The 13,443-nt window shown below is 51.4% G+C and overlaps 1 protein-coding gene across 2 annotated transcripts in view; it reads right to left on the reverse strand.

Moving 5' to 3' along the window:
• Positions 1-13,443, reverse strand: part of HPSE2 (heparanase 2 (inactive)) — a 112,277-nt gene that overhangs the window by 24,523 nt on the left and 74,311 nt on the right. For both annotated transcript variants that reach the window (XM_063339899.1, XM_063339898.1), the window contains 2 exons: positions 12,814-12,985; positions 2,073-2,120 (listed from right to left, as the gene is read on the reverse strand). In XM_063339899.1, the coding sequence (XP_063195969.1) occupies positions 2,073-2,120; positions 12,814-12,985 (220 nt within the window). The remainder of the gene's footprint in view (positions 1-2,072; positions 2,121-12,813; positions 12,986-13,443) is intronic.

The raw sequence follows: 13,443 nt of genomic DNA on the forward strand, positions 1-13,443 counted from the left end.
GATGAGACACTGTTTTGACATTTATTCATAAACAGTACAGAAGCCCAGCTCGGAGCTGCGGCCATTGCCAGTCCTCGCAAATACATATGGGTGCAATCTCCAGAGCTCCAGACCCGGGCTGGGGGAGAAGCGGCTCCTTCGCCGCAGTGGAAATGGGTGGGCAAGCAGCACCTCAGCCCCACAGACCCTCGGGGAAGCTGCCCCCGCCCTCCTTGGTGCTCAGCGTCACCAGAGCTGCCGAGCACTTTGCACTGATCCTGTAGAGAAGAGGTTTCAGAGCAGGCAGACGGGCAGATTCCCCGCACACCAGGATGAAACTCCATGTCTGAAGCCTGGAAGTTTGTTCCTTCAACTCCTCCAAGGGCTTGGCCCAGGGATCAAGCCCCATTGCAGAAAGCAAATTCCTGGACGAAGTAAATGCGATCAGCACATCGTGTAATCATGAAAAGCAAACTCCCAGCTGAGACATAGATCATCAGTGCACAGCATGAGCCTGTAAGTAACACAAATCCTGCTCCAAAGGCTCTGCTACCCCGCTGCCCCAAGCTGCTGCTGCCTGGCAGGGAAGCCCCAGGAGCCAAACACCCAAGCAAGCAACACTTGAGCTCCCTGAGGAGCAGAACTGGCTGGATGCTGCTGCTATAAACCCCTCTGAGATGCCAACAGTTGCTTCCGCAGGAGGCTCCAAGGTTAACATGCCAACACAGAGACCGTGAGTGCACTTGCAAGAAAACCTCACGTCTTAAAACCCACCAAGCTCTTTTCAAGAGCAGGTCTCCAGGTGGGCTTTACAAGAGATGGGCTTCACAAACCACGCTGCTACACTTCAGCCAAGCAACCTGAGCACCCCAATGAAGGATCTCTGTGAAGAACCAGGTTGGGGAACAAGCCCTGTGGGCAGCACACACAAACCCACCTTGGACCAGAGACCCCAGCTCCCGTGCTCAAGGCCAGTAACCCTGCGTGGGAAGTCAAATCCGGTGTCAGAGCAAACCCATTTTTCCTGGGGACAGGGCGAATCTCACCATGGCTTTTGCTCCAGCGAATGCCTGTCTCTGAAACGTGTCCTTTCTGTGGGAGGGAAGAGTCCTGCCTGCCCCACAAGCCCTTTTTCTAGCACTTCTGTGGGTCGCTGCTGTGCTTGCACGCTGCCTCACCTTTGCACTGGCATTGGCACTGCCGCTGCAGGGAGCCACAGCCTGCTGGGGAGCCTGCCTCTGGCCACAGTGTGCAGGCTGGGGCAGTTGGAAATAAGAGGAGTAAAAAGATGTTTATGGGTTTTCCCCCAGGTAATAAAACCTTTCCCTCCACTTGGTGCCTGTCGCGCTCAGTGCTACAGCTCGGAGCTTGCTTTGCTCTTCTGAGCTGCAGCACGTGTAGGAACCAGGAGGAAAATCAGGTATCAGCATCTCTTTGGCAGCCTCAGTGGGGACCTGGATCTTGGATGTTCACCCTCTTTTTGTCAACGTCTGCTCCTGGGGCTCCACCTGCAGTGTAGGACAGCATCTACAGACATCCGAGACCCTTACAGAATGGAGTGGGCACTGGGGCATTACGCATTTACCATTGGACTAAGCTGCCTCTCCCTCCTCTGGGCCAGACCAGCTTAGCTTCAGGCCAGTGGTTGCAGGGAGAGAGTGGTTGGGGTGGAAGGAAAAGGGCTTTCAGATAGTCCCATACACCTGTCACATGTGGCTTTTTTCTTCCCTGTTGTCCCCACCCAGCCACCACAGGAGCTCCTTGGCCTCCCAGCTGCCTCCGGGGACTCAGAGGTCCAGCGCAGGGCTTTGTTTCCAGCCATCAGGCAGGCCAGGCATGCCGGCAGTGGTATTTTTAGCCTCTGTCTCGGCTGCAGTGGTAAAGATTAATACATCCCCTCTTGTATTTGCTCAAGAGGCTCCCGAAGGAGGGGCAGAGCCTCTTTTGCTTATTTAAATGCAGCAGGAGGACAGAGGAGGTGGCTGTCACACATCTGCCCCCTTTCACACCCAGACAGCGCATCATCTCTGCTCCCAGCATCCTCTGATCACCGCAATTAGTGTTGGAAAGTAGAAAGAATGGTGAATACCTACTGTTGCCAGGTAACAGCATCCACCGTGCTGCCAGCCACTTTCATGAACCTATGGGAAACAGAGGAAGAAACCAGATAAGCCCAACGTTGTCACAGGGGAAGTCCTAAAACAACCAATGCCCATCCTTCATCACAGGATACCAAAGGCAGTCACCACACTCACAGACCCTTTCTAATGAAACCTTTGCATCCTTAAATGGAAGGAATAAATTACGCTTAATACAGATGCTTGCAGCAAGCACAGCTGAGAATAACGGAGTGAAACCCAGAGCTCTGAGCATCATTGTGGGGCAGGTAGGGAGAGCTCTCTGAGCACAACAGCATTTCAGGAACGAGATCTTGGGGTATGTACCTAGTTCTACGACTGCAACAACACTCAACAGCAAATAAAGAAAACGTTTTAAATGCCCATCTCAAAGGGAGACACTTCTTCACTCAACATGTGTTTAAGCTGAGGAGCTCCTTGCTCCTCAGCAAGGGAAATGGAAGAAAATGGAAGAAAAAAACGCAGCAAAGCTATTAGATGCAAAGATGCCACTTCCAGCTCAGGAAGACCCTGAGCATTGGAGAATGGGAGGAAAGGCTGGACTAGTACTGCTACATACTTCCCTTTTTTTTTTTATGCTCTTTCTTTGGCATTGGCTGCTAGCAAACTGATGGGATTCTGACCTGGGTGCACTTGTGGTCTGTCCTGCTCCTGTGACTAACCAGAGCCCTTCCCTGCACAAGGTTACAGTGAGTTATATGTATCTGTATTGGTCCCCTGATGGCTTATGACCCAACTATCTTAAAGAAAATACACCTCCTCCAGACAGCTCCTATTTGAGCTAGACCTGAGGCCACACAGGTGTATCTGTTTATGCTGCCGATGCCAAAACCAAAGCAATTGCTAATTTTGGGGACCGCATGTGACTACCCCAGCAGCAGCCTCTAGCACAGGCTAGCTGCCATCCAAGACGGTCCCTCCCCGGCTCCCTGCTCCAGCAACCCAAACTGCACCTTGGAAAAACTGCAGCTCCCAGGAGGAAACCCAAGCAGTCACTCTATTCTTAGGCTTAGGAGCACCCTATGAAAGCTATGAAAACACACAAAGGCACAGAGCAGCTGGACAGGCTCGCTTTTCTGTTCAGTGGTGTAACATGCGCTGTGTAGCTGATGCATTTTGGAAGTGATAATGTACACACATGGCAGGAGGCACTGGCTTGAGCAAGTGAGTGTGACGAGAAAGAAACCCATGCTGCATCGTCTCGGTCTGCTCTTTGATGCACGGGGGTTCCGGGAATACAACAGGAATCACACAATTGTCCTGACTCCAACAGGACACAGGGATGAATCCCCCAGGACAGCCCCATGATCGAGGGTGGGGAAGGAAAGGGAAGGTTTGTGAGGAGAGATGAGACCTTTTATCAGACCAGTTGTTATGGAAGAGAAGAGCAGCAAGCTTTGCGGCACATGAGCCTCTAATCAGGTCTGAAACAAGAGCAGCAAACTTTAGGCTAAATATAGCTCGGAAACAATCATTCTGACTTTAAATTAATGACGATGGTCAATTATAGACTGGGACAAAAGGGCAGCTGGACCCTGTGAAGCATAAGAGGACACTGGCAAAGACAGCGGTAATAAATCGCTGTGGACAGAGAGGGAAGAGATACAATTAGAAATGGAAAAACAATAACATGCTGTAAAACCCCACAGCACTGATGCGTCCCTGATTCTGCTGCCTCGCGGTGCTGTGAGCGTCGGTTCCCGGGCTCGCCTCTCAGAAATGCTTTTACATGTCTCTTGAGGGTCAGGTCAGTGCCAGAGCGGTGGTTTGGGGATGGTTCCTCCCCAGCTTGGCAGGACGAGGAGTCCAGCCGGACCAGCCCCAGTGAGGTGTAAACTCCACGCATCTCACACAGCTCATCTGGCTCAAAAGGAAAAGGGGACTTTGCAAACACTGCGATCGAGAGGCTGCTGCTCTACAAAGCTAAGTGTGCAGAAATATGCCAAAGGGATCAAAAAACCCAGGTCCCAGGTTTTAAATGCTCAGTACAGGGACTGCTGCCTGAAGTGTAATGCACAAGGCACACAAGAGTGAACTAATGAACTCTAAGCTGAAATTATGAACACAATCTATATTGGGTTTGAAGATCGATATATTGCAATTGGGTTTGAAGATTAGCCCAGCTTGCTTTCTGACCTCAAATGCTTTTTGTTCTGGCTGCAAAATAAACCATCCTGGACTTTACTAAATCACCACTCCAGGCTCAGCTTGGCGCTCTCCACTCACAGTCCAAAACCATGAGCAGACTGAGCTCGGAGGAAGAAGTTCTTCGGTTTTCCTCGCCCCTTCCACAGTGCCCACAGCCCTGCTGCAAACACACCTGCTGCAGCGGTCTTTGAGCAGGGGCTGAAAAGCAAAACAAACCCTGGGTATAACCTCCAGCATCCCTGGAGCAGCAGAAGCAGGACATCCAACTGTCCCATCTCCCACGTCTCTAGGAAGCCAAGTGACCTGTTGTTTAAAAGCTCCTGAGAAAATGTTGTTTGAGGACACAGGCATCACAGTGCAGACAAAAAGCAGGACAGAAAAGGCCCTGGCTTGCTTAGTGTTCCTCTTCTGTCTCCATAAGAGCAAAATAAATCGGTTAGTTCTGGTCATTTTCAAATTTTACCATAAAAGATGCATACCTAGCTCAAATTTTGCTTTCCATGCCCCTCCCCTCCCCTCTTTCTTTTTCCTTTTATTGAGATTTTTGCAGGATGAAGTTCAAATGTTCCTGGTAAAACTTCAAGTCCTGCCTTAACGGTGAAGTTGCGCCTGGAGCACCCCAGATGACTCGGACAATGGTCTCTACCCTCCAAAGGGAACCTAGAGCAGCTCAACTGCACGAGCAAGAGATGAAAGCCCAGGGCAGGTGGAGATGCAGTAATGCTCAGGTATGCAAATACCCTTTTTTTAGGAATACAGATGTTACTAATCCCTTTATTCCTGTAGCACCTGTGCTGCTCAGACCACAGATTTTGAGGCCAGTGAAGATCCATACGGCCCAAATGACCAGCGCTGGCACTTTTTATCCAGGATTTCCTGGACTGCGCGATGTCCGTGTGAGCAGCGCGGGGCAGGCAGAGCAAACCAGACGCTTCCGGGAGGGCTCAGGTCCCTGCACATGTGCTGCACAGATGGCAATAAATCTGCCATTTTCCTACGCATTGGCCTTTCTCTGTAAGCACCAATGGACCGCGCAGCGCCTGTGCAGTAAATCCCACCCCCCCCCCGCCCCATCCAGGAGCAGTGGGACAAGCTGAGCCCGTGCTGTGCAGGCAACGTGGGCAACTCCTGCAGCGATGCCCAGAAATTCGGGTGGGTGGCAGCCCCAGGGCATGCCCGTGTGGTGTCCCTGGCAGGACTTTCACACATCAGAAACCTGGGCAAATGTAAAAGTGCTCAAAATCTGTTGGGGCAGCATCTCTAAGTGGGAAAACAGGACATGTCAGAGGAACAGGAGCCTCGGGCAGGGAGTTTGTGATACTGACGATTAGACAAAGTCACTGAGCTCAGATATGTCCATCTCCTTACCCTTGCAGCCGCCCGTGTGCCAGCATCCCGTGCCAGCATTACTACTTGTGGGGCCTGTGTTGAGCTAGAACAGAGGCTCAAGCTTTTTTTTTTTTTAAACAAGCACTGATAAAAATGTAATTTAGTGTTGCTTAGTCACCCAAACAGTTCACAGCTCTGTCCCAGAAATGGTAATACTAGCACAAGGTGGGACACAGGTCAGGAATGCGCTGTGGGAGAGTGGGGCAGGAGAACTCCAACACCACGAGATGGTACTGACACCACAACTCTGTATTGTGAAACCACGGCTCAAATCTGACCTTTCCCGGAGCATCTCCCAAAGCCACATCTCCCAGGACCGCAATTTTCACATGAATGTGGGCACATCTCTGAAACAGATCTCCTGTCCTGATTCAATACTTGCCAGTCATGGAGCACATCCTGCGACCTTAACCAAATTGCTCCCATGGTTAATTAGCCTCCAAGTATGTTATTTCTCATCTGAATGTGTCTGGCTTCAGCTTCCAGCCACTGGAACTTCCTAGGCTTGTTCCTGATACTTTAAAGAGCCATCTGCCTTTGGAAATTTCTTTCCCATGTGGGTAATTGCAGATTGTCATCCTTTAAGTAATAACAACAACAAAAAAAAAGTGTAACAAAGAATGCAGCTGCACAAGGAGACAAGTTACCGATGCACAGGCTCCCAGGTGCGTTAGCATCATCGTCTGACTCCTGGGTGCTGGACTTCACAAACACGGGTTATTTCATCTGCTACTCCCTGAGGGACTACAAAAGCAAACTGACCCCCCCCTCAATCCCCAAATGTAGGAGCAACACTGGCCTGCCCGTGGTGTCGTGGTGGATCCCTAGAGCTGGGTGGCAGATCTCTGCCCTTTCAGCCAACAGTGAGGGGTAGAAATAGCTTTATCTTCTGTCTGAATTGGTTGGTGAGGGGGAGTAAGGCACAGGCTTCACTTGCTAACTTCTTCAGTTAGAAGAATCAAATACCTGCATCAGCAGAGACAGGTACCAGACCAAACTCATCCCAGCTGCTGCAAAGTCTTTGACCTGCAGGGCCAGATTTCAGACAGGGATTTCATTTTGGGGAACAGACCCTGGTGGGGACTATGTATGGACCTGCTGCTATATAGTATTCTCTCTCTGCTCAGCATCACCTTTCTTCAACCAACCTGATGTACAGTAGGACTGCCCAAGTCTTCTAGCAAAGAGGGCTTTATGTCCCAGACTGACCCTCCCAGCCTTGGTAATCTGCACTCCAGGGACTCTGGAGGTTGCATTTGGACCATGATGTTGCGTTACCACTGATACTTTTTCCCACCATTGATTTGTCCAGTCCCTTTCTGAACACACACCTCTGGCCTCCACCACACCCTGTGACAATGACTTCTACAATGCCATCACATACCACTTGAAAAAGCTTCCTCCTCCTTTCCAAAGCTTCCTTCCAAACTGCTTTCTGCACTGTGGAAAATATACATCCTTCACAGGCTCCTGGGCCTCGGTAACATTCCCTCTGAGCTGTCTGTCTTCTGCGCCAAAGAAGCACGGCCTATTTAATCTCTTCTCACATCAAGATATCACATACCTCCGCACATCCTTGGCTCCTCTCCCTGTAGCCCTCCTGGTTCTATCACATCTTTTCCGAGATGAAATGACTAAGATTGTAGATAGAAATCAGGATGAAGGTACACCGTGTACTGATACAGTGGCATAATCTCATCTATGTCTTTTCTTACCCATTTTGTTCTTCCTACACAGGTGACCACGATTTTGGTATTCCAGCCATCCAGATGAAGTTTCAGCAACGACTACCTTAACTCTTTCATCCTGAAAGAGCAATAGCTAAATCCTTTACTTATATCTCAGATCCTTGACCCTGCTACATAACCAACCGCAAAATGCCTCATCACGTCCTTCGCACCTCATTTCAATGTATTTATGAATGGATTTGCTCGTAAGTTCAATGCTACCAGAGCCTGAGTTCACGCTGCAGTGACCTCCTCCTCCCTTTGTATCATTAGTTTAATGTTGCTTGTCTTGTGGCTTGATTTTTCACACAAAGTTCTTTCTCTGGACCTATTCAGTGTCCCGGTACAGCCTGTGCCACCAGCCTTGTGGTAGCTTGCATAAGGGTGAAGCTTCTGGCTCTGCTGACGGAGATGCGCTCGCCTCTGCTGCATCATTGAAGAGCCTTAGACCGATACAGCAAGGATGTACTTTTTAAAGGAAGTCAAACAGCCAAAACAGCTTCTAAAAAAATGCAGTGCTTACAAAGTCCCCTGTGTCAAACAGGGCAGAAGTCCTTGTCAGCAAGAGGACAGGACAAATACCTACATTTCTTCCTGAAACCCACCTCAGAGTCCTTCCCTCTGCTGGATACCACCTACTCCAGGCTCTCCTTGTTTCTCTTACCTACTTGAATTTAAATAAACAAGCTCTGTCCATACGCTCTCTTTGGCTGCTGCTCCAGAACAATTAGCGGATAAAAAGCAACTCCTGGACCGACTGATGTGCACTGACCTGCTCAGACAGCCACAGCCCTCTTCATCCTCGTGATGGCATAGACACAAGGCATAGGCAGTCATCGTAAAAATAGCACCAAAGACTTTCCCATCTTTTGCACCTTGATTTTGCTTTGGCCTCTGGTTATGTTGGACCCCAAGTGTACAGCCTGTGCCATTTCATGAGCTATAAGCTAAGATCTCTCTCCATCACATAAGGACCAACACGGGAACCTGGCCTTGGGGCTGATTTGTGGATGCAGGGGGCAGGGCTGAGGCCTGGGACAGGTTTTAGCCTGACTCCTACCTGGGCTGCCCACAGATAATCAAGACATCATCTCCATGCCCCCTCCCGACCCTACCATGTCCACAGCTAGCAGGAAGGAAGGGCATCATTACCATTGATAAATGTTCTTCCTCACCTTTATGGGCTCCTTTCAGAGCACCATAGGATGACATCATCACCAAAAGGAGACAAAGTGACCCAGACGGCTGGTTAACTCTCCACAGGTGCTACAAATCAGGAGTAGGAGGCAGTAAAATCATGAAGGATGAGAAACTCTTGTGCCTTGTGAGGTAAGGACTGATATGTGGATGCTTTCTTGTCTGCTGCTGCCACCTGGCCAGAGCTGCTGCTGTGGCTTTGTGACCAGAGGGTGGATGTGCAATGGTGACAGCAGCAGCAAGAAGGCTGGAAAAAGGGCAGACAGAAAGCCAAGGAGGCAGCACGTCTGGTGGCTCCTGTGGGAGCTGTCGGATGAGGAGGTAGGGAAAGGCTCTAGCTGCAGACAAGACAGATTTTCACTTCTCTGGTGGCTTCGGCAGGCTCAGGACCCAAAGTGGCCACAGAACATCAACAGTCAGCCTAGTGTGGACACAAGTGCCCACCAGTCCTTATCCTCCTGGCACTGCAGCTCCCCAACACTTGTGAATGTCTGGTGGCAAAAACTAGGCTACACCAGCTGAGGAACAACAGGTCATGAGAGGCCCCAGCCAAATCTGCCCAGACGTGCTGGCCTAAGTTTTGTACCAAATGTTCTGAGCTTTAACACGTGTTAGCATCTCTTCTTCCTAATAGCTTTCCCTCGTGTTTCTTCTCTTCCAGCACTGAGTGTGTGATTCAGTCATGCATTAACCTTTGTGTCTGATTCCTGATCTGCTGTTAAAATCTATGTTAATTCCTTAGAATCTCACAATTTTTTCCCCAAGCAAATTCTGAGCAGTTCTGGGATTCCTGTACCCGCAGACGCAGTAGGTAGCTAACGTGGTCTGCTCTCCAACAGCTCAGGCTGCATGAATGGTCTAATTAACACCTCATCAAACTCAACTGTTGGTTGTGTCTGGACAAATTCCCTCTTGCACCTGTGCATTCACAAGACACCATTCCTAGCCTCCCGCACAGCAGGCTCCAGCCATCGGAGCAATGTTCCATCACTGCAGAGCCCGTCCTTGCACCAGCAGTAGCGGTGCTGGTCCAGTCTCCAGGACTTGCCAGCTCAGTGCAACATGGATACGCTCTGTGGCTGCTCTGAGACATTGCACCGTGCAGGATGGTGCAAGAACTCAGGAGCAATAACTCGGCGGTGAAGGGCGTGCAAAGCCCGTGCTGCTGCCTTTCAGGCAGGGCTCTCCTCCCCTCACCATATCCCTACCTCCAGCATCAGAAAGTGCATAGGTTTCACCCAGCACAGCTCAGTGTCACCTGCCTAGGGACAGTCTTTGCAGTGGGACAGCGTGCACACAGCCCCACATCCTGCAAACCATCAGGTGCCTGATCTGCACTCATCATCTAGCCCGTCTAGCAGACCCCAGAGAAAGGTGGCATCCCAGGAGGGTTCAGTCCCACCCTGCCCTGGAGGACAAGCCCTAGGATTGGGTCAGAATGGCCCTGGAGGTGCCCATCTCCCACCACTGAGACAGGCAGAGCCTGGTGCACGGCAGAGTGCGATGCCCAATTCATGTTGGCACTACCATTATTGCAGGACATAGTTTAAACATAAAGAAAAAGTTTATCTTGGTTACTTGAGATAATTGTTAAACAATAGACTACGGTGTTTGGAACACAGAGCATGCAACAGCAACAAGAAAATGTAATTTTAAGTGGTGCTTCACAGTGAGACAATTCTGAGTGTTTCAGCACCTCAGGTAACTCTAGAGGCTTTCCCTGAAGAACATCAAACTCCAGCTTCTGCTGTTGGAGATCACACTCCCTGGGCCTCTCTGAGCTCTCCTCTCCCATCTCAGCTCATTTCCATTACTTCCCCCACCAAAACTCGCTTCCTCACTTTGTCTAACAGGGCACTGCTTGCCTGGCAGACTTATCCACACATCCCGTCTTCTGCTCTGAGGTGTCTCATCTCTCCCCTCCACCTTTACTTAACACTTGAGTCATAATCTTCCACTCAGCATATCTCTACCTACCTGGCTGACTTCTGCTGTTCATCGCGTTTTTTGAAATAATTGTGAAACTTTGCAGATTTCACATCATCAGGACTCTTAACCACACACACTTTATTTGCTCTGGAGCCTTCATGCTACTGTGAGCACTACATAGACCATTTGTGGTGGTCTAGCAAGGCGGACAGCAGGCTTGCCATTGAGAGCACCTTCCTCAATTCCTTCTCCTCTCTCCTGCGTGCTGACTGTGTGGGGCTCAGTCAGGATGCCGAGAGGCACGTCCTGGCCATGACAGCTCCAGGCACATGCTGAGCCACATCCCATTGACCGGTTCCGCGATGCTCCTGCAGAAGGCAGAGCTCTCGGTAGCACTAACCGAGAGCACTAACCGTACTGAAGAGACCTCAGGGAGCTGCTGGGAATAAAGCTCATGCTGTCAAGCAGCTTAGGCACTGGGGTTTATTTGTTTGTCCTTTTGCAACTCCATTTCCAAATACTGTAAATGAGTGTTTAGCCCTTTGTCTTTGTGTAATCAGACTTGTTCCTCCTCTCTACGCCCTGCCTGGTAATAATGGGGTCTTTATGTGGAAAGACAAGCAGCTCCTGTTTCACAGGACCCCGTGGGCTGTGAGGCCATGCAGGCACGTGCCGCTCGCCATGAGCGGCAGACGCCAGGGTCTGGAGTGCAGGACACACAGTTTCTCCATGGGAGAGGGAAATCACTTCGAGCGCCTGTGGACCAGCGTCACCATGGCAGGCAGGGATGGCAGCAGAGAAACAGCATATAGCTTGGAGAGCAGGTACATTCATTACAGCTCTTTCAGACCAACGTGAGGGTCTGGAGAGCCCCCGCCATCCCATCAACCAGGGCTGCTCAAACACTAGCTCTTACCTTCCTTCCCTTTCGTTCGAGATGGTGTTTCTCTGCCATCCTCTCCATCGGACTGTACGCTACAGCCTTGCTCCCGGGGTCGCCGTCAGCCAGAGCACGGCTCCGGCAACGCAGAGCTGCCGGACCACCCTGGCCGTGCGACTCGGCTCTTCCAACCCCTCTTCCCTGGGACCCGGCTGCGGTGCACGGAGGGCAAACGCAGCAGTAGGACTTCCCTTTCTCTAAGAGCTTCTTGGCTCTCATCCCTGTTGTTTTCCTTACTCAGCCCGCTCCTCCCGGCGCTAATAGATTTCCTGCTGATCAAGGCTACCACAACATTTTGTAACTCCCCCCGTGCCATACCGAACGCCGGGGATCTGATGAGTGATGCGCCCATGTAGCATTGGCCGTGGGGTGGGCGCAGGGGCTGCTCCCCCACTTTCATCAGCGGGAGGGACGCTGGCGTCGCAGCTGGTTCCACCAGCTTTATGGTCTCTTTGTGCTGCTGCAGCAGAGCTGAGAATCTGGCCCTGGCTCCCTCCCTGCCTCGCCGGGGACTGCATCAGTGTGCTGTTTATTGTTTCTGCCAGATCATTCATGCAGATGTTAATGAATGCTAGACCCAGCTTTGCTCCCAGCAGAGTCCCTTCCACACCTCCCCCTGCCCAGCCCTCTGCACTGGAGTTTCTGTTTACAGTCCTGCAGGGAATTTCCCCTCTGCTGCAAGGTCTTCGAGCTGCACAGTCCCAATTCCTGCTGCCAGCAGGCTCCCACACCTCCCTGGTTCCTGTAGCTGTCCAATGTCACCTCCAGGTGTCTGCGTCCCTCACTGTCACCATTCCTTCTCCACCGCTGGCCTCCCCAAACTAGGGACATGCCAATTCTCCTAGGAAGGAGCAGAGGGCTTGGCCAGCGAAGAAAGTTGCTACAGGTTCTCCCTCTACACAGATGGAGAAAGCACGGGGAGAAGCAGCCACCAAAGTGGAAGAGCAAAGCAATTTGTCCAGGAGGACTCTGAGACCACATCTACACTGGTAAGGGGTGCCAGGACCCACCTCCTGGCCCTGAAGCCCACAGGCATGCAGCAGCCTGCATCCGCACCACTGAGTCATCTTCACATCCAAACAAGGTGGGCACCTCAGTCTGCCTATAATTGGGAAACACTGGGAATACTTGGGAGAGCATTAGTCAGACCAGCCCAAAACCCCACCAGGGACCTCTGTAGAAATTTAGCAGCACAAATGACCATGTCCCCAAGCCCCTGGTATTGCGGTGGCTGAACTGCACAGAACCTCTCTGCCCTGGCAGCTCTTGGACGTTGGGAAGCCAAAGAGCAAGTCTACCTGCTACAAAGGGTATCAGTCCCAGGAGAGGTTTCTGATCTCTTCTTGATCAAAGCAACATCACTTACCCTTCCAGGAGAGCGATGACGTTCTTTCTAGGCCTCCCAATGTTTGGCCCATAGAGGTTTGCTCTGGAATAAGTGCGGATAAGCTGCAGCAGGCTTCTCAGCTGGATGTAGTCCTTCCCCAGCTGGCTGCCGTTCACCGAGCGGCCGATCAGGGTCCGATAGTTATTGGGCTCTGGGAAAATAAAAATAGACAAGCAAGGCTTGCCAGCTCTGCTCCTTCATCCGCGCTTCCGGAGAGACACACAGCTCACACGCTGTCGCACAGCTTGAGCTCCGCAGAGCTGCCTGCCTGCTCCGCGGGGCAGCAGAAGGAGCCTCAGAGGTGTGGATGAGGGCCATCTCTCGCTCTCCTGTGCCAGCATCTCCTCCCATGTCCCTTTTGCTGTATGCTGGGTGAAGGACCTGCACCTTGGCGTCATGCCCTTGTCCCTCTAGGGTACCCCGCTTCCCCGGGCACTGCAGCCACCATGCAAGTCCATACAGCTGCTGGTCTGCCCACCCCAGGACCGGCTGAACCTGGTAGCCAGGGCAAAAGCATTTCATGTGTTTAATACCAACTGATGGAAACATCCAGCTAAGCTGCAAACACGCGCCAGGTCTGTCTTAGCGATGGTGCCGCCTTATAGCAGG

Source organism: Chroicocephalus ridibundus, chromosome 6 (assembly GCF_963924245.1).
Source record: "Chroicocephalus ridibundus chromosome 6, bChrRid1.1, whole genome shotgun sequence".
In the NCBI taxonomy this organism is placed as follows: Eukaryota; Metazoa; Chordata; class Aves; order Charadriiformes; family Laridae; genus Chroicocephalus; species Chroicocephalus ridibundus.